Source organism: Dipodomys merriami, unplaced genomic scaffold (assembly GCF_024711535.1).
Source record: "Dipodomys merriami isolate MVZ:Mamm:240054 unplaced genomic scaffold, mDipMer1.0.p SCAF_78, whole genome shotgun sequence".
NCBI lineage: Eukaryota > Metazoa > Chordata > Mammalia > Rodentia > Heteromyidae > Dipodomys > Dipodomys merriami.
The window spans coordinates 4,033,751-4,054,303 of record NW_027206379.1 but is presented as its reverse complement, the minus strand read 5'-3'; the positions used below and the strand labels follow the sequence as shown (position 1 = coordinate 4,054,303).

Genomic DNA, 20,553 nt, shown 5'->3' with positions numbered 1-20,553 from the left:
ACAGAGGCCATGCCCATTCCTACTCATTCATTACAGGTTGGGCCCAGGCCCCTCTCCATGGAGAAACTGAGGCAGCCGCAGAGCCCGTCCAGCTGTGGCTCTCCTATACCGCTGTTTTCACTTTGACCCCAACTCTGAAGAACTCTGAGCTTAGGTTCTGTATGGGTCTGAGCATGTCTCCTGCCTCTTGCTCTGCTATCTGGACCCCAGAATAGACTCAAAGCCGCCTTCCATCGCTCCTTGTATTTGTCCATCCCCTTTGAATTCCACTGGGCCAGGCAATCACGTATCTTGAGACTGCAACTTCTTCCCGGGATGCTCTGCCTGTCCTGGGCACTGCCCGCCTAGATGCTGACCTGCTTGGGCCATGTTCTGCTGGATCCCACTACTAGCCCTGCACACCTGCATCTGCGTAGGTTCCAGGTACAACTTTCACCAGCCTCTTGTGGGGCAGCACTGCCCTGGCCCAGTGTCCCCATGCTCCCAGCAATGCCAACCATGTGTGAAGTCTGGAGGAAAGCAGCTGGCCTGGGCCTAGCACCCTGTGCCCAGTGGGCCTTAGGGCAGAGGTGCTCGGAGCAAGAGGCCATGGAACTGCCTCAAGCTGCTTGCTGCCATGTCTGGCAAGTTTTAAGAACTGGGCAAAATCAGGAAAGGTAGCCAGGTGCCAGTCAGGGATGCCTGTAATCTCAACTGCTCAGGAGGCTGAGATCTGAGGATCATGGTTTGAAGCCAGCCAGCGTGGGCAGAAAAGACCATGAGAGGGGCTGGAAAGGTGGCTCAGTGGTAGAGCGCTTGCCTTGCAATGCATGAGGCCCTGGGTTTGATTCCTCAGCACCACATAAGCAAAAACAAAAAAGCCAGAAGTGGCGCTGTGGCTCAAGTGGTAGAGTGCTAGCCTTGGGCTGAAGAGCTGAGGGACAGCGCCCAGGCCCAGAGTTCAGGCCCCACGACTGGACCCAAAAAAAAAAAAAAAAAAGGACCATGAGACTCTTATCTCCAATTAACCAGCAAAAAGGCAGAAGTAAAGTCATGATTCAAATAGTAGAGCACCTGCCTTGAGGGAAAAAGCTAAAGGACAGCAGCCACACCAAGTTCAAGCCCCAGGAAGGAACAATACAAAACAAAAACATGAAAGATATAGATCTGGCATTTTCCAGATCCTAAACCCCATACATCTCAAAATGCCAACAAGTGGAGGGGTGGCTAAGTGAGGCCCCCGAAAGTTCTGGGTTTCCACCTGCCTGCCAACAGGCCCAGCCCCCACTCACCTTTGCCAATCTAACCTCTCACCCTGAGCACTTCTGGCTGAGCACTTCTGTGGTCACCTGAACTGGCTGGTGGGATATAGAGGTTCATCCAAGAAGGCTCTCAAAAACAGCCTGAGGGCTGGGAAGGTGGCTCAGTGGTAGAGAGCTTGCCTTGCGTGCATGAGGCCCTAGGTTCGATTCCTCAGCACCACATAAGCAGAAAAGGCCGGAAGTAGCGCTGTGGCTCAAGTGGTAGAGTGATAGCCTTGAGCTGAAGAGCTGAGGGACGGCGCCCAGGCCCAGAGTTCAGGCCCCACGACTGGCCAAAAAACAAAACAAAAAACAGCCTGAAACATGCTGAGCACCAGTGGCTCATTCCTGTAATCCTAGCTATTCAGGAGGCTTAGATCTGAGATCGTGGTTCAATGCCAGTCTAGACAGGAAAGTCCATGAGATTTATCTCCAATTCCACCAGAAAACCCGAAGTGGCACTGTGGCTCAAAGTGGTAGAGTGCTAGCCTTGAGCAAAAGAGCTCAGGGATAGCACCCAGGCCCTGAGTTCAAGCCCCCTGACCAATAATATAAGCAAACAAAACCCAGCCTGAAATGTGTGTGTCACCTGAGCAGGGTGATGGGGGAGCATGGCGCCAGCCAGTCCAGCTATACCCTGCTCTGCTCCCAGAACAATAGAACCTCACCTTTTTTCTCCCGGGCAATCTTTCGCACACCTTCTCTGAATTCCGACAAGACCTGCAGGTAGGGCATGACTGTGGACTCGAGCTGCAGAAAGAATGGGTTTGGGTCACAAGAGCAGACACTGTATTTGTAACTGAACACCTAACTGTCCAGCAGACCACCAGAGGGCAGGGGCAGTACCCCAGAGCTGGTGGCCTTGCTCCTGACCCACAGTGCACATAAGGTATGCAAGTGACCTGTACTGGTGCTCCTTCTGTCCGCTGCTGGTGTGATACACATCTGAGATCCATGGGGTGACAGGTGCCACAGCCAGTCCACCCTCACATCCTCCTGCAGAACTTCAGACTTGGAAGTCAGCCCAGGAGCTTCACACAGGGCGAGCGGTGGGACGCAGGCTGCTCCACCCTGGTGCTTAGCAGGCTCATCATGCAAGCACACTGCTGGCTGCTCATTTCCACTGAGTCAACTTCAAAGGGCTCATGGCCACAGGACTGTTGATGGTTATGTCCTTTACTCAAGTTCAGAAGCAGTTGTCTTTAAAATAGGTGTATTTTGGTTGGGGTTTTTGATGAAAAAACCTTACCTTAGTATTGTTTGCCCAAGAGAAGGAAGGAACTATGGGGGATTTCTAAGAATCGCAGAAAAGTCTGTGAGACTCATCTCTAATTAACCACCGAAAGCCAAAAGAGGGGTGCTCAGGTGGTAAAGGGCTAAGGCCTGAGTTCAAACCCTCAGTACCAGCACGTGCATGTGTGTGCGTGTGCACACACCACACAATAGCAGCATGTTCTGCACTAGTGGCTCATGCCTGTAACCTTACTTGGAAGGCTAAGATCTGAGGATCCTAGTTCAAAGCCAGCCTATGCAGGAAAGTCTGTGAGACTCTTTCTTCAATTAATCAACAACAACAAAAAGCCCAAAGTGAAGCTATGGTAGAGTGCTAGCAAAGAAGCTGAGAGAGAAAGAGAGACAGAGAGACAGAGACAGAGAGAGAGACAGAGAGAGAAAGACAGAGAGAAAGAGAGAAAATGCTGAGTTCAAGCCCCAAAACAGGCAAAAATAAAATAGCATTATCTTCTCAAAAGCAAAGGTGGCTCTAGAAAACACAACAGCCAGCTGGGTGCCGGTGGCTCACACCTGTCATTCTAGCTACTCAGGAGACTGAGATCTGACGATCGAGGTTCAAAGCCAGCCCAGGCAGGAAAGTCCGTGAGACTCTTATCTCCAATAAAAACCACCAGAAAACTGGAAGTGGCACTGTGGCTCAAGCGGTAGAGCGCTCACCTTAAGCTGAAGAGCGCAGAGACAGCGCCCAAGCCCAGAGTTCAAGCCCCACGACCGACGAAAGAAAGGAAGGAAGGGAGGGAGGGAGAGAGGGAGAAAGGAAGGAAGGAAGGAAGAAAGGAAGGAAGAAAGAAAGGAAGAAAGAAAGAAAGAAAGAAAGAAAGAAAGAAAGAAAGAAAGAAAGAAAGAAAGAAAGAAAGAAAGAAAACGCAACAGCAGCTCTGACACTGCCAAGGCTTGGGCAGGGCCTGGACAGGGCTGCCCTACCCAGGCGATTCTTGAGGGTGCACCGGTCCTCTCAACCCCGCCCTCCCCCACAGGGGTTCCTCACTCTGCTCATCGTGAGAGGCAGCCTTCAAGGTGTTGCCTTTTTATGTTGTACTGACTGAGCTCTTGTTTCTAATACAACAGCAGCTGTTACACTTAAATATTTATATCCCCTTTCTACCAAGCTGTTGAACATTCTCCTGGGAAGGAGGGGGAGAGACACAAGTCTCAGAGGAGCAGTCTTAGTCGTCTTCTTCCTCCTTGTAGAGGAACACAGCTGATGCGTGTGCTCCAGTCACAACACAAGCGATGCAAGGGAGACCAACTGAAGACAAGCAGGCCTGTTCTGGGTGGGTTTTCTCAAAGGTTCCAACCTCTATGCAGATGGCTCTTCACTATGGTTGCCTCCCATCTTCCAGCTCAGGGGGGTGGGGGCCTCAGGCTGTGTGGTGGACACTGGATCCGTGTCAAAGCCGAGCATGGTCTGACATCTTTTTTTTTTTTTTTTTTTTTAATTGGTTGTGGGGTTTCAACTCTGGGCCTGGGTGCTGTCCTTGAGCTCTTCAGCTCAAGGTGAGGGTTCTACCACTTGAGCCATGGCACTTTCGGTTTTCTGGTAGTTCATTGGAGATGAGAGTCTCATGGACTTTCCTGCCTGGGCTGGCTTTGAACTGTGATTCTCAAATCTCAGCCTCCTGAGTAGCTAGGATTACAGGTGTGAGCCACCAGCACCGACTTGACATCATTTTTTCTTGTTGTTGCTTTGTTTTTTGTGTGTCAGGGCTTGAACTCACGGCCTCACACACTCACTTGGCGTTTTCACTCAAGGCTAGTGCTCTACCATTTGAGCCACACACCTCTACGTTCTGAAGAGTCTCACAAGCTTTTCTGCCTACGCCGGCTTTGAACCCTGGCCCTCAGATCTCAGCCTCCTGAGTAGCTAGGGTTACAGGTGTGAGCCACCAATGCCAGGCTGGGCATTGGCTTCTGCCCAGCCCTGTGGGCAGAGGCCAACAGCTGAGAGCCCTCCTCAGCAGTGTGGGCTTATAGCCTGGGCAAAACACTAGTGGACACTGTTAGTGTCCGCTCACATCCAGGCTGGCCGCTTGGCCACACACCTGGTGGGGAGGGGGAGCAAGTTACATCTGCCCCGAAACCACTCAGCAGGTTTTCCTTGTCATTCGATACAGCACTTGCACAGCACTTGCAGCGTATTAGGAACTATAAACGTCTGCAATGGGCTTAAAGCGCACCGGAGGATGTGTGTGGGCTCTGGGTGTGAGTTCTGTGGACTCTGGTGTGCTAAGGGAATCAGGGACAGCTGGGCTGTGCCAGAACCCACAAGTGAGATCTCCTGATGCTGCTTGGCTGGGGGGCAACTGACCCATCCAGAGCCCAGACCTGGCTTAGAGCAGCCAGGCAGGGTGGCAAGGTGCCCCTGGGCCATGGCCGGAGGATGGCCTTCCAGTCCCTTCTCTGCCTACACTCTCAGAGTCACAGAGGAGACTGGACCAGGCTCAGCCTAGAAGGCGGTGAGGACGGAACCTCATCCAGGCTGTGTCCCAAGTGTCGGCAGAGGAAGGTGAGACTCCGGAAGGCTTTGACAGTGGGAGGGGTGGGGGCTCTAAGACATGCACACTGGGTGGGGCCGGAGGGCAGCTGCAGCAAACCCCAGGTCCAGCGTGGAGGGGACCCTTGGGCCCCGGACTGTTCTACTCACATTTACACTGGTGCCAGACTCGCCCACAGGGAAGCCCAGGGAGCTTTCCTCTTCTATAGCCCCAAAGATCTAAGGAAAGAACCAGACAGACTTAACAGGTATAGCATCACCCATGGCCTGTAGCCAATCCCGTGCTCCGCTGTCTGTGGGGGCAGGGGGCAGCCCCTCCAGGGAGGTCTCCAGGACTGACCACTGCAGGGACAGAAAGGGCAGAGCCCTGGACCCATCCCACGTGACCTCATCCATCTGGGGTGAGTCGGAGCTTGGCTGCAGCTCTGGCACTTTTCCAGCCTGAAGCCATTGGTAGCCAGCACCGAGGCAGAGGGCAGGGTGGGCAGGCAGCCCGGGGGTCCAGCTGGCCTGGCAGCACTGCCTCCTGGCACGGTGGTGCAGCCAAAGTCAAGGCCTTGCCACCGGCTTGGCTCTGCAAACTCCAAGATGGGAGCAGAGAGAAACTAAGGGCTGAGCAATGCTTCTGGCCCAACACCTACACTCTAATCCAGTCCACAGGAAAGGGCGGGGGCGGGGGTGGGGTTGGGGGGGGGGTGGAGCTAAGACCGGTGCCCATGTCTGGGGGCCTGCTCACCTTGAGCATGTGGGTGAGGTACAGGGCGATGCTCCCCAGCAGAGCCCGGTTGGGTCTCCTCCGGGCCGCCTTGCGGGCCGCCATGTACAGGTTGCACTGACTGACCAAGGCGCGCATCTCTTCCAGCACAGTGCGAGTGTCCACATTGTCACAGAGGGCCTCATGGACGGCTGTCTTTTTGTCGTAGAAGCTGAGCCAGGAGGAGGAGGGGACAGGAGCGGTCAGAGGTGACCCCACAGTGTCCCGAGTGACAGGCCCACAGCTCCCTGCCCCCAGGACGCCTTGGCCCACACATGCTCTCACGTCACGTGCACATGGCAGACCCAGCGCAAGGCTGCCCCTCACTTCTTATTCAGCTCCGCTTCCTCCTCTTCCCACTTTTCAAACTGGCCAGCGATATCAACAGGAGCGCGAAGCACATCCTTCACATTTAGGAAAAATTCCTGGAGTCAGGAAAAAAAATCACTCATGAGCATCTAGGCAACTTTCCCATCTAGAAGTTTCTGACATTTTCCTAATGAAATTTGTATGTGTGTACAAGTACTAGGGCTTGAACTCGGGGCCTGGGTGCTGTCCTTTTGCTTTTTCACTCAGGGCTGGCACGCTACCACTTGAGCCACAGCCCTACTTCTAGCTTTTTGGTGGTGAATTGGAGATTAAGAGTCTCACAGACTTTTCTGCCCAGGCTGGCTTTCAACTGTGATTGTCAATCTCAGGCTCCTGAGTAGCTGGGGTTACAGGCATGAGCCACTGGCACCCGCTCTCCAGATTTTACTTTTTTCTTTTTCATCAGTTATGGTGCTTAAAGTCAGTTCCTGGGCGCTGTCCCTGAGCTTTTTTGCTCAAAGCTAGTGTTCTATCACGTTAAGTCACAGTGTCACTTCTGGTTTTCTGGTAGTTACTTGGAGGTAAGGAGTCTCAGGGACTTTCCTGACTGGGCTAGCTTCAAACTGCAATCTTCGGATCTCAGCCTCCTGAGTAGCTAGAATTACAGATATAAGCCATCGATGCCCAGCTTCAGATTTTTCTTTTGACAAGACCTGACAAACCACAACAAAGGCACACAATATAACCTATCTGTTGTTGGGGCAGAAGTGTTGGAGCCCAAAAAGCACTCATTGGGTAGTAATCCCAGGTCAGAATGACACGCTACCACATGTGAACTCAGTCTCCATCAACTCTGCAAACTCCTGGATGTTTCAAGAAGTGGCTGAATTCACTAGCCCCCCGCCACCCCGGTCCTGACAGGATTCTACGTGTCCCTGGGCCTCGGTCAGAAGAACAGAGCAACCACGGAACCCGCAGTCTTGGCAGGAGCTGGGAACTTACGTTCAGGAACTTCTCATACTGGAGCGCAGACTCCATGGTATTGCTCGAATAATCTAATGTGTCTTTCCACGAGTGCATGAGGAACGCCAGCCGCAACTGTCGTGCTGGGGAGTGAACACACAGGGTGACACTTATTCCCTGAGCAGCCTCCGCTCCCGTCCTGTGGTCACGCGCACGCAGGCATCTCGGGAGAAGGCCAGCTTACCCGAGTGCTTCTTCAAGGCATCTTTAATGGTGATGAAGTTTTTTAGTGACTTTGACATCTTGCAGCCTGCGATCGTCAAGTGGCCGGTATGCAGGAAATACCTGACCCAGCAGTCGTTTTCAAAGTAGGCCTGCGTGCAAAGAGACAGGAAAGGCTCGGCCACATGGCCTGGGGCCTTGCCTACCGAGGGTGCCGGACACCGGATGCCGTCGCCTGGCCTGTGTCATCTCACACCATCCACGCGGTAGACGCCACCTCCCCTATGGACCACGCTGGGTTACCTGCCGTCAGGTAACACAACGGGTTTGAACCTGAGCCTGTGAGTCAAGGCTAGGCTATCACATGGAAATCAGACAAGAGGCCTAGGGCCCCAACTCCCACACACCTCCAGGCTACTAAGAGAGGCTTCAAAGAGGGCCGTGCCAACAGCCCAGCAGGAAGGACACCGCGCACTCTCCGCCTAGCAGGACGCCTGCCGCCTGCCTACCTCTGACTGGGCCAGCTCGTTGTCGTGGTGGGGGAAGCGGAGGTCGAACCCTCCTCCGTGAATGTCCATCGAGGCGCCCAGGAGCGTGCCGGCCATGGCCGAGCACTCAATGTGCCATCCCGGACGGCCCTGCAGAGAGAAGGGGCCGTGTTGGCTGGCCACGCCCCTCCCTGACCCAGGACTGCCCCCGACGCTCACTGGAGTGGGCTCATGGGGAAAGCTGAAGACTGGTGTAGGCCACAGCTCGGCTGTGTGGGCATCATCCCAGAGCTCCAGCACCCACCAGAGACAGATGACTCCACCCCCTCCCGCAGGTCTCATCTTCCAGACAGGGCCATGTGGCCTGGGGGCTAGGAACACCCAAAGGAACAGCATACCATCGAGAGGCCTCCCAAGTGGTCAAATCTAACTATGCCCCTCCCCCCAACTTACAGACAGGAAAACAGGGTCCCAGGAAGTGGCTCACCTGGAGGCGGAGCGCATCCCAGGCCGGGAAGCCCCATGCTGGCCCAGCAGCTCTGTCCCTCACACACAGAGCTGCCTCTGGGGGGCCAGGCCTACCTCTGCCAGTTTCCTGTTCTACCACCTTTCCCCAGTAATGCCCCCTCACCTGTCCCCAGGGGCATGGCCAGGACGGCTCCCCGGGCTTGGAGGCCTTCCACAGGGCAAAGTCGTTGGGAGAGCGCTTCTCGCCCAGGCGGTCTGCAGAGATGCTCAGGTCGCCTGGGGACGGGGAGGGAGGGAGGTGGGGTGAGTCGGCAGCCGGCAGGCACCCACAGGAATGCCCGGCACTTTACTTCAAAGCCATTGGGGTACCCGGCTGATCCTTGTCGCTAGGTTACTAATCTGCTCAGACAGTCTCAAGTTGGCTGTGACCAGCATGGTGCTCACTGGTGTCTTGATTTAGGACATGCCAGGGTGTGGGCAGACCCTGGCCTGGCCACATGCCTCTCATCCTGCTTCCCCAGGCTGCAGCCGTGGCCCTTGATGCTTCCAGAAACAGGCCACGTGTCCTGCACCAAAGCCACAAGGCATGGCACCCAGTGATGCGGAGCATGGCGTGGTGGGCCCTGGCTCCGGCGGGGCCTGCATGGCTGTCTGCCTTGGGCCCTGGGAGACGTGCGGGCCACTTCCTGAGGGGTGGAAGCAAGGGGGTGACCCTGTCCCTCGAGTCACGACAGGTGTGAGGAGAAGAGGTGAGAGGCTGAACACAGTGGGGGGAGGGGGAAGCCCCGGAAACCCGCTGCAGGCATGGGGCCAAGTGAGCCTTGAAGCAGGGGTGGGGCCGGGGGGCTGCCATGAGGCGCACAGGATGCCGGGTAGTTAGAGTCTCAGAGACAGCACCTTGGCACAGACAGACCCATGGACCGCAGCCATGGACCCTAAGGACCTGCGAGTCAGCCCCACTCCACAGGGGAGCAGGGAGTCAGGTGAGCAGCTACAGCCAAGGCTTCGTCCTGGAGCCCCAAGCCTGGACCCCAAGGGTGGGGCTGGTTCTCAGGTCCTCCCCAGGGACCGCTCACTGGGCCTGGGGCAAATCCTGGGACAGAGACAAGCTTCAGGCAGGGAGAGATGGCAAGAAGGGAATCTGCACAGGGAGGAAACGCTGGAGGGCGGCAGAGTGACAAACTCTCAGCCCAGAACAGACTACCCTGAACATTCTGATATGAGGGTTTGCAAGTGAATGACAATCCCTTCAAATACAAATCAGACACCCAGGAGAGACTCTACCTGGTTCTCCCTCTCCCTGATCCCTACCCCCGCCAGCTACCTACCAGTGAGACCCCAAGCATAGCACAGCGTAGCTCCAGGGCTCCTCTTTTAGCCACCTGTCACTCCACAGAAAACATATGCCTAGGCTTTTGAATTATGAACATGGTGACCCCTGAATACCTGCATTTGATTATTATTTTCCTTTCGCAGTTTTAACTCAGGGCCTTGCACATGGTGAGCAAGCACTCTACCGCATGAGCCACACCCCCAACTCTTTTTGCTTTCATTTTCTAATAGTTTCACAGTTTTGTAGGGCCAGCCTGGACTCATGATCCTCCTACCACCTCCTATCCATGCTTCCTCCCAAGTAGCTAGAATGACAAGTGTATTCTACTATGCCAGGCCTTTTGGTTGAGATAGGGTCTCATTAACTTTTTTTGTGTAAAATACAGTACAGAGGGGTTACAATTACATGGGCAAGGTAATGAGTACATTTCTTATCAAGCATTGTTACCTCCTCCTTTGTTTCCCCTTCCCATCCCTTCCCATTCTCCCCTGCACCTCCCCCCACCTCCCCCGGCACCTCCCCCTTCCCCTCATCCTCCCCACCCCCACCCCCACCCCCACCCCCCCACCCCCCCGCCAAAGTTGTTTTCGACATAACATCTTGTACATCTCATTGTTGCAATGGGTCCACCTGTATCCCTATTTAAACAAGTTGTCATTAACTTTTTTTTGTTTTAATAATTTTGTTATTACTATTAGTGTGTTGTACAGAGGAGCTACCATAAGGCAGATGTATACGTTTTTTGGACAATGTTCTTTATTTTCCTCTGCTTCCCTTCCTAACTTTAAAAAAAATTATTTCCTTTACTGTTATAAAGGTGATATGCAATTACACGAATCTGGTAATAAGTACATTGTACATTTCCTTCCTTCCTTCATTTCATCGATTGTAAGGCTTGAACCTCTGGGCCTGAGCACTGTCCCTCAGCTCTTCAGCTCAAGGCTAGCACTCTACCACTTGGGCCACAGCGCCACTTCTGACTTTTTCTGCTTATGTGATGCTGAAGAATTGAACCCAGGGCCTCATGCATGTGAGGCAAGCGCTCTACCACTGAGCCACCTTCCCAGCCCCCATTTCCTTTCATACAGTGTCTTCCCTTCCTTCACTCTCTCCCAGTCCCTCCCTCCTGTCTTCACTCTTTTTGTTCAGTCTGGCCTCAAACTATAATCCTGCTGACTTCTACCTGCTGAGGAGCTAGGATTACAGATATGAACCACGTTTCGAAGTGTACTCTGGGAACCGTAGCAGAACACTGTACCCTATCCACTGACAGTTCTGTGTTTTCTAAGTGTGCTGGGCCGTCCCGGCCCTCTTCCACATTCTATCTCGGGATACTTTCAGCAACCTGCTGCTCCAAATCTGTCATGTCTTGGAGACCCACATGGGGACTTTGGGGCATAAAGGAAGCTTATCTTCCTGGTGACTTTCTCCTTTTCTACCTGCGTAAATCTGCACGGGTCAAGAGCTGTCTGTTCTCTCTTCCAAGTCTCTACTACTGACACTCGCTGCGGCAGGAAGCAGGACCAAGCAATGCAGCCACGGGGCCTCTTGTCCTCTACTTCCCCTCACAGACCTTCCTGGGACATGCAGCTTTGCCCAGTGGGGGGGGGGGGGAAGGGGGGGATGTGGACCTCGTCGAGGGCTGTCCCCTTCCCTGTGTGCCTCTAGCACATCTCAGCCTATTTTATCTGTTTTCAAGTTGACCTGGATGTCCCCAAGGGCCGTTCTGTGCCCCTCAACCCAAACAACACACACAGGCAGATGCTACCAGCTCCAAGTGGTTTTTAACACTGCTGTCAGAGGCCTGTGATGGAGGTCTCCCTTTAAGGAGACTTGGCAGACAGAAAAATACCAAGTGCCAGGTGGAACACAGAGGTAAGCCAAGCCCAAGAAACAGGACGGATGTGGGGGAAGGATGGCGGGCTCTGCCCACCTTTCCTGGGCTGCGCGGGTGTCCACAATGGGCCGGCAGCACCATCCAGTGAGGACTTCAATCGCCGTCACGCGTGCACGTGCGTGCGGTGTCTGCCCTTCCAGCCACAGTTCCACTTTACTCATCTTTGTGGAGAACCAGCTAGCTTTTAGCTTTTTATTTTTCCTATCTCAGAGGCCTGCATTTATCTTGTTTTCAGTGTAAGTGCTGGGGCTGGAATTCTAGGCCAGGGTGTTGTCGCCTTCGCTTTTTTTGCTCAAGGCTCTGCCTTTGGGTTTTTTCTTTACTGAACAGTTTCAGTTTTGTCTACCAAGTTGGCTTTGAACCACAATCCTCACACCTCAGCCTCCTGAGCAGCTAAGATTAAAGGCGTGAACTACTGGCACCCAGTTCTCCATGGTTCTATATGGAAAATGCCTAGGTACTCCTCAGTGAACCCCAGAGCTAGGCAGGGACACCCTGTGACCACGGTTCAGGCGGGGTGCAGGGCAACAGCCCAAAGCTGAGCAAGCAAGCAAGCCTGCTCCCTTCCAGTCTTACCTTCCCCTTCCTGAAGAGCTCTCTGGTCCCCAACAGCTTCAGGCACCAGCTTTCCGTAGGAGTGTTTCTCACTGGATGCAAACTTAACCGTGTCAAAGTAGACAGACCCATTTGAGACATACCTGAGAAACAAGGGGATGAGAATTGAACATGCAGACTCTCCACATCACAGTGAGAGTCACAGGCTGTGGGGGGACGAGGTGGGGGGTGAGACTAGAACTGAGTAGAACTGAGGACTGCTGCACCTTGACCTTCCCGCACCCCAGGCGGCTGTTCAGGGCGAAGGCTGCATGGGCATAAGGCCGTCAGCTTGGAGGCCGCCTCCTCACTGTCTTAGCAGGTGCCATACAGACCCTGCCTGCCTTCTGTGGGCTGGTGAGGACCAAGGCCTGTGTGGCTTGTCCTCTGCTGAGTATGCACCCCACCTCCAGTGGCACCGCCATGGCTATGACTGCCTTCCCCACCCTGGGTCTGGCCCTGCCTCTGCCCCTCAGGCAGGCCGCTGTGTCTGGCTGCCCAGGGGGAGGATGGTGCTGCTGCAGGCTGACCTCGTCCAATTTGTGCAGCTCACCCAGCACCAGCGCAGGGCTCCCCAGGGGCTCACAGGGTGGCCCTGCTGGCAGAGGAGGTGCCAAGTGCTTCCCAGATGCCTGGTTTCAGCTGCGCCTTCATCTCTGGGTCCTTAAGACACCAGTTGTAAAGATGCTAGGGATGTTTCCTGCAGCTGGACAGCTGCACAGGAGCCAGGGTGCAGTAATCTGTGCACTAAAACCACAGCCAAGCAACAGGGTGCATGCTGGGGTGTGCAGAGGATGAGTAGGTGCGTGTATACCTACAAGTGCTGAGGCTTGAACTCAGGGCCTGAACATTGTTCCTTGCTTTTTTCGCTCAAGGCTGGAACTCTTATCACTTGAGCCATAGCTCTACTTCCAGCTTTTGGGTGGTTAATGGGAGTTAAGTCTTATGTATTTGTCTGCCAGGCTGGCTTCAGACCGGGATCCTCAGCTCTCAGATTCCTGAGTAGCAGAGATTGAAGGCATAAGCTCAGTGTGGTGCCCAGCACAATGCATACACATAGTGTGAGTGGGGTGACGTCTCCTCAGGCCGTGCAGTGTGCATGTTCAGCATCATGCTGCTCTGGCCTAGATTCTGAGCAGGCTCGGCTGGATCTTCCCTGTGGTACCAAGGTGTTCTGTCTACAAGGCTGGTCAGCCAGACACGGGCTCCTTAGCCCAGCTGGGGCACAGCTGTAAGAGACCCCTGGAAGAGTGGGATATGGCCAGGAACCCCTTCTCCCTGGTACTTCCTGCCTCCAGCAACATGATGGCTTTTCTTGGTTAAGAAGCTATGGCAATGAAAAAACAACTATTGGAAATGAAAAACCTAAGGGCTTTTTCTTTTTTTTTAATGTATCTAGTTAGCTATCTATCTAACTACCTCCCTACCTCCCTACCTATTTAGTGCTGGTCCTAGGATTTAAACTCAGGGCCTGGGCAATGTCCCTGAGCTTTTTATTATTGTTATTATTATTATTAGCTCAAGGCTGGCATTCTATCACTTGAGCCAAGGTTCTACTTCTGGCTTTGGGGAGTTGAGGAAAAAAGTCTCTTGGAGTTGTCTGTCCAACTGGCTGGCTTTGAACCATGGTCCTCAAATGTCAGCTTCCTGAGTAGTAAGATTACATGTGTGTGCCACCTGCTCCCAACAAGGCCTTTCCCCCCCGCACTTTACAATCCCCAGTTTGTTCATAGGACTAGAAGACAGTGCAGAACAGTGAACCTGAGCCTGAGGTGCTGCGAGCCCAGCCTGCAGGAAGCCCGGAGCGTGAGCTCTGCCTTCTGGACCTGGACTTGGAGTTGGGGAGCCGTGCTCCCCCGACACACTGGAAGGCTATGAGGCCTTTGCTTACCCATAACCATTGTCCACAATCCTCTGGACAAAGTTCACAATTTCTGGCACGTACTCACTGACTCGGGTCAGGACGTCAGGAGGGAGAACCTGCGGATGGCAGGGTGACAGGTGACAGGGGGTCAAGTTCAAGGATCACTTAGCTGCTTGATTGAGCTGGCAAACGAGTATGTTGGGGCACACATTCTTCTGGTTTTACCCAACAGGAATCTGGAGACTGGGTCCCTCACTGCTAAATAAGGACAAGACAATGAGAGGCACTTACATTCAGGGCCTCCATGTCTTTGTGGAACTCCCCTTCCCAGAACTTGGGCAGCTTGGAGAAAATTGAATTGTCAGTCACTGAACTGCCGCCTGTGGAGTCCAACCAGTCTGAAAGCAAATCCTTTGCCTCTTCCAGCAACACCTAGAGAACGAGAAAGAGGATGCCACACATGGAGTAGGTTTCACCAAGATGGCTAGTGCTCATGAGACCCGCCCTGAATTCAAACATGTCACATGACCCATGGAGACATCACCTCCCACCATCGGGTAAATGTCCCAACTGCATTCACCTCAGATGGGAGGCTGGCCTTGCTTTCTTCCTGTTGGCTTGATTTCGTTTCTATGCTAGTACTGAGACTTGAACTCAGAGCTATGGCCCTCTCCTTTAGCTTTTTTGTTACTCAAGAGGCTGAGATCTATGCCGGGCGCTGGTCGCTCATGCCTGTAATCCTAGCTACTCAGGAGGCTGAGATCTGAGGATCACGGTTCAAAGCCAGCCCGGGCAGGAGAGACCATGAGACCCCTATCTCCAATAAACCACCAGAAAACCGGAAGTGGCGCTGTAGCTCAAGTGGTAGAGCACTCGCCTTGAGCTGAAGAGCTGAAGGACAGCGCCCAGGCCCAGAGTTCAAGCCCCACGACCGACAAAAAAAAAAAAAAAAAAAAAAAGAGGCTGAGATCTGAGGATCCCAGTTCAAAGATAGCCAGGGCAGAAAAGTCCATGGGTCTCTTATCTTCAATTAACCAGCATTAAAAAAAAAAAAAAAAAAATCTGGAAGTAGAGCTGTGGCTCAAGTGGTAGACTACCAGTCTTGAGCAAAAAAGCTGAAAGGACAGTGTCCAGGCCCAGAGTCAGTCCCCAGGACTGGCATAAAACAAACACACACAAAGAGAGTTCAAGCACTCAGCGTGAACACCATGCCCAAGGACCTGTCCCCACAAAGCTCAGACACAGGCACAACCAAGCAATCTGCTGTGTGGGAACGGAAGACCAAAAACTCAAAATAAAAGGCCAGCAAGGGGCTGGGAAGGTGGCTCAGTGGTAGAGCGCTTGCCTTGCATGCCTGAGGCCCTGGGTTCGATTCCTCAGCACCACATAAGCAAAAAAAGAAAGCCAAGGTGGCGCTGTGGCTCAAGTGGTAGAGCGCTAGCCTTGAGCTGAAGAGCTGAGGGACAGCGCCCAGGCCCAGAGTTCAGGCCCCATGACTGGACCCCCAAAAACAAACAAACAAACCCCCAAAAAAGAAAAGGCCAGCAAATGGTAGAGCAGCAGGTGAGGCCAGGGGACAGGGTGAGCTAGGGGACAGCTGGGCGGGCAGAGCGGAGGGGTGTCTGGATAATGTATCTAATTCCTGCAGTGCTTCCTGTGCTTCCCTTCTGTGGAGTTTGTGAGTGACCAGCAGGGGGCGGCGGCAGGATGAACAGAGGCCCTCCTGTGCATTCAAGGTGCAGGGGAAAGCACCAGAGGCACAAAGCAGGGCACACCTTTTGTCAGAAAGAGACCTTTCTCCAACAGACTGATGCTCCCCGCTCCACCGCCCCAGGTACCCAGGGCTGGTCTACACTGAGCTCTGACTCAGAGGGCCCGTGGAGGCCACTCTGCTGCCTTCCAGGCAGACGCAGGACGGACAGGATTCACAAGGACCCCAAGTCCCTCACCTGGAAGCTGACCATATGCCCAGGGCATCAAACACTGAGTGAAGATGGACTAGTGAGCAGTGTTCCAGCTACACACGTGGGCAGGGAGCTCACCTCCATGCGGCGGTCCACTTCCTCTCCGGCCAGGCTGGAGTGCACCGCTTGCTTGAGTGGCTCTGCGGCCAGTGTGGCGGCCTGCAGAGTGCGCTCCAGCATCTGCCTCTTGTCAGGATCGGTGGTTTCGCTTAACTTAACTGAGAACGGCTGTAAGGGAGGACATGAAAGTGGTTACACACCGTGCAGGCTCTGGGCTGCCACAGCTGACCAAAGGCACAACAGATGTGTTCCCACCGCCCAAGGGTACGATGCCCGAGCTGCGCCTAGCAGCTGGCAGTGGTCACAAGACCCCTGTCTCCCCATCTGGGAAGCCTGACACTTCCCTCCCCGCCTGAGGCCAGGTAGGGCACTTCCTGCTTCGTGGCTTGGCTTTCCTCAAACCAAATGGACATGAGAGTACTTCTGGATTGTTCTCAGAATGAATGAAGGTGTATACACTTGGTGAGTCTCAAGTGCCAAGGCAAGCGTGCTTTAGATCCATGCCTCTCTCCTTCCAGAGATGAAATGCCACAAACATGCCAGTAATTATTACTGTAATCACTAAGGATAACTGCTATTATTAAAGAGGACAAGGACTGTGTCTAGTCATACTTTTTTCTGATAATAACCCTTACTTTAAGTGAAAATACTAGATTCTTTAGAACTTCTGAAAACTCCTGGGATGGTGAAGGTAACGAAATGTTAAGACGCGTGTAACTCCTGTGTCTTGTTCGGGAATAGGTGCAGGTGGGTGTAGGGGCAGGAAACCTGCACAGATGCACAGAGAGGCGGCTTCAAGAACAAGCGGCACTAGTGGCATCAGGACAGATTGGAATTTCCAGAAGTGTCAGGAAATGCCACCTGCCCCACACTTTGTCCCTGTATATCTGCCCTGATGACTTTCTCACAGGCCAGGGCCAGAGCCATACCGGCTGAGACTACAACAGCCCTGACACAGACAGCTCAATCCTACTTGGTAAATATCCATCAACAGAAGCATCACTCTGGGGAGGCCAGAAGAAAAGGAGGCTGGGAGAGAGGAAGGCAGGGAGAGAGGGAGGGGAGAGAGGGAGGAAGGGAGGAAGGAAGAGAAGGATACAAGGAGAGAGGGAAGCTAGGGAGAGAGGAAGAAAGGGAGAGAAGGGAAAGAGGGAGGCCAGGGAGACAAGGAAGAAGAGAGATAGGGAGGAAGGGTGCGGAGGAGGCTGAGAGTGGAGGTCACACATCTAGTGCGGGCTGCAGCCCACCTTCATGGCACTGTGAACATCCTCCAGCAGCTGGGCAGCCTCAGGCTTCTGCTCCCGATAGCGCTCGAACAAGTGGTTCTGCCGGGCCCGCTTGATGATCTGTGAAGGCAGAGACACACTGCTGGGAGCCACGTCCTCCCCACCCCCCAGTACTCCCCGGCTTGGCTCAGAGGTGGGCAGGGCAGTCTGGGTCAACTGAGAGTCCCACACTGTCACCAAGGGACCCATGCTGCCCGCTGCCTGCCACCTGCCAAGTGGGACTGAGGTCTGGACACCTGGTGCTAAGGAACAGGCTCCAGAGGCAGCATTGAAGCCAGCCGTCCTCCTTAGAGCGCCAGAGCACGGCTCCTCACCCACCCGGTTCCGGAGTGTGCAGGCTCTGGAGCGCTTTCCCCGTGTGCATGACGCGCACAAACTAGGAACAGCAGGACTCAGACACCTTGGACAAGGCAGGCATAGTGAAGCCAGCTCAGGCCATTTTATTTAACTACTCACAAAGCCTATCTCTTATCATGCTGTCTCTTCCACTTACATCTATTATTATTATTATTATTATTATTATTATTATTATTATTACTTTGGCCGGTCATTGGGCTTGAACAAGGCCTGGGCGCTGTCCCTGAGCTCTTTGCTCAAGATTAGCATTCTACCACTTTGAGCCACTGCACCCCTTTAGCTAATTAAGAGATAAGAGTCTCATGGACTTTCCTGCCTGGGCTGGCTTTGAACTGATATCCTCAGATCTCAGCCTCCTGAGTAGCTAGGATTACAGGTGTAAGCCACCGGCATCTGGCTTATTATGGTTTTTGTCTAATTTTAATTTGTGTGTGGTTTCAGTCCTGGAGCTTGAACTAAGGGCCTTGGCACTGGCCTTTAGCTTTTCACTCAAGGCTGGTGCTCTACCACTTGAGCCACTTCCACCTTTTTGGCTGTTAATTGTAGATAAGTGTCTCATGGACTTTCCTGCCCAGGCTGACTGTGAACTGTGATCCTCACAGGGGTGATTACAGGTGTGAGCCACCAGTGCCAGGCTTGTACTTAAATATTAACGTGGGACTCCCCTTACCTTATCATCAATGTCCGTGATGTTCATGCAGTAAAAGACGTCATAATGGAAGTAGTCCTTCAACACTCTTCTTAAGATGTCGAAAGAGATGTAGGACCTAGAGCAGAATGAAATACACATTGCCAGTTGCACGCCTGCTCACAAGTAGCACCCCAAACCAGGAAGCACCCACAAGCGGAAAATGCCTCACCATGAAACTTGGCTGCATGCACAAAACTGTCTTCATGCTATGTGTATCAAGAGTTGAGAAGACAAAGAATTTTGTGCTTAGTCTTGACTCACACCCCAAGACATCTTATTAGGTAAGTAAGTGCAAATACTCCAAATTGAAAAAAATGTGCAGCACATCTACCCCAAGCATATCTGGCCAGGAAAACTCTTTTTTAAAAACATTTTATTATCTAGGAGATGTCAGAGGGGTACAGTTACATAAGAAAGGTAGTGATTCCATTTCTGTCTAACTTGTTACCACTGCCCTTACTTTTTGTCTGTGAGTTTTTTCATTCAAAGCTAGTACCCTACCACTTGAGCCACAGTTCTGCTTCTAGTACTTTTGTTTTCTTTCTTCTCCTGTTTTTTTGTTCTGAGACCAGGACTTTACTCATTGGCTGAGGTTCTACCTACTGAGCAATGCCTCCAATCCCCATTTCCAATATTTTTTGCGTTACTTGGAGATAAAAAGTCTCACGGAGGGCTGGGAAGGTGGCTCAGTGGTAGAGCACTTGCCTTGCATGCATGAGGCCCTGGGTTCGATTCCTCAGCACCACATAAGCAAAAAGAAAAAAGCCGGAAGTGGCACTGTGGCTCAAGTGGTAGAGTGCTAGCCTTGAGCTGAAGAACTGAGGGACAGCGCCCAGGCCCAGAGTTCAGGTCCCACGACCAGACCCAAAAAAAAAGTCTCACGGAGCCGGGCGCCAGTAGTTCATGCCTGTAATCCTAGCTACTCAGGAGGCTGAGATCTGAGGATCGTGGTTCAAAGCCAGTCCAGGCAGGAACATCCGTGAGACTCTTATCTCCCAATAAACCACTAGAAAACCAGAAGTGGTGCTGTGGCTCAAGCGGTAGAGCACTCGCCTTGAGCTCAAGAACACAGGGACAGTGCCCAGGCCCAGAGTTCAAGCCCCACGACCAAAAAAAAAAAAGTCTCACAGACTTTCCTACCCAGACTGGCTTCAAACCATGATCCTCAGATCCCAGCCTCCCACGTAGCTAGGATTACAGGCATGAGCCACCAGTGTTCAGCTTGAGTAAAGGGATTCTACAGTTCCTGTTCTAAAGGCTATCTACTCTCGGCAAGTCACACCCACGAGTGTGAGGTGGGTGTGAGTAACCTGGGCTTGGGGCTGAGCGTCAGAGAAACTCTGCACACCCTGCAAGGCAGGTGAGGACTCCAGCTGGAAGGAAAGGAAAAGCCTAAGGTCCGTGGGGACAGCAGGTGGGGGCAACGGGTGGAGTATAGGCTGTGACCACAGGACTCTGAGCATCTGCCACAGCATGTGGCACCAGACCCACCTGGCGTGTCCCATGTGTGATGCGTCATACACGGTCGGCCCACAGCAGTACCACGTCACCTTTTTCCCAGCTTGAGGTATAAACACGTCCTTGTTAGAAATGAAATGGAGTCACAAGAAACTCAAGCAACCACAAGGGCACCAGAAGGAGCACGGACATCACATGGCTTGTTTTCATGCAAAGAGTTTTTGTATGAGTGTGTATGTGTGCATGTGTGAGAAGGAGCACGGACATCACATGGCTCGTTTTCATGCACAGAGTTTTTGTGTGAGTGTGTGTGTGTGTGTGTGCATGTGTGTAGGTGCTGTGACTTGGACTAGAGCCTCGGTGCTGGCCGGTAGCCTTTCTCACTCAAAGCTGGCACTACCACTACACTTTTGGCTTTTTGCTGGAGAACTTGAGGTTAAGAGTTTCACATTTCTTTCCTGTCCAAGGTGTGTGTGTGTGTGTGTGTGTGTGTGTGTGTGTGTGTGTGTGTGTGTGTGTGTGTGTGTGTGTGTGTGTGTGTGTGTGTGTGTGTGTGTGTGTGTGTGTGTACGCATGTGGGGGGGTGCCCAAGTTGTGTGTGTGTGTGTGTACACGCATGTGGGGGGGGGGGGCGCCTGCCAGTCCTGGTGCTAGAACTCAGAACCTGGGCATTTTCCCTTTTTTATTTATTTTTTGCTCCAGGCTAGTGTTCTACCACTTGAGCCACAGCTCCACTTACAGACTTTTGGTAGTTAATTGGAGATAAGAGTCTTACAGA

At 53.0% G+C, this 20,553-nt stretch overlaps 1 protein-coding gene across 2 annotated transcripts in view; it reads right to left on the bottom strand.

Annotated features, from left to right (window-relative positions):
• The window catches only part of Cars1 (cysteinyl-tRNA synthetase 1), a 40,031-nt gene that overhangs the window by 4,509 nt on the left and 14,969 nt on the right, over window positions 1-20,553 (bottom strand). For both annotated transcript variants that reach the window (XM_070009674.1, XM_070009673.1), the window contains 15 exons: window positions 19,809-19,897; window positions 18,297-18,393; window positions 17,231-17,329; window positions 16,002-16,151; window positions 14,251-14,391; window positions 13,987-14,075; window positions 12,078-12,199; window positions 8,435-8,547; window positions 7,825-7,953; window positions 7,338-7,467; window positions 7,133-7,236; window positions 6,149-6,246; window positions 5,804-5,993; window positions 5,218-5,286; window positions 1,949-2,030 (listed from right to left, as the gene is read on the bottom strand). In XM_070009674.1, the coding sequence (XP_069865775.1) occupies window positions 1,949-2,030; window positions 5,218-5,286; window positions 5,804-5,993; window positions 6,149-6,246; window positions 7,133-7,236; window positions 7,338-7,467; window positions 7,825-7,953; window positions 8,435-8,547; window positions 12,078-12,199; window positions 13,987-14,075; window positions 14,251-14,391; window positions 16,002-16,151; window positions 17,231-17,329; window positions 18,297-18,393; window positions 19,809-19,897 (1,702 nt within the window). The remainder of the gene's footprint in view (window positions 1-1,948; window positions 2,031-5,217; window positions 5,287-5,803; window positions 5,994-6,148; window positions 6,247-7,132; window positions 7,237-7,337; window positions 7,468-7,824; window positions 7,954-8,434; window positions 8,548-12,077; window positions 12,200-13,986; window positions 14,076-14,250; window positions 14,392-16,001; window positions 16,152-17,230; window positions 17,330-18,296; window positions 18,394-19,808; window positions 19,898-20,553) is intronic.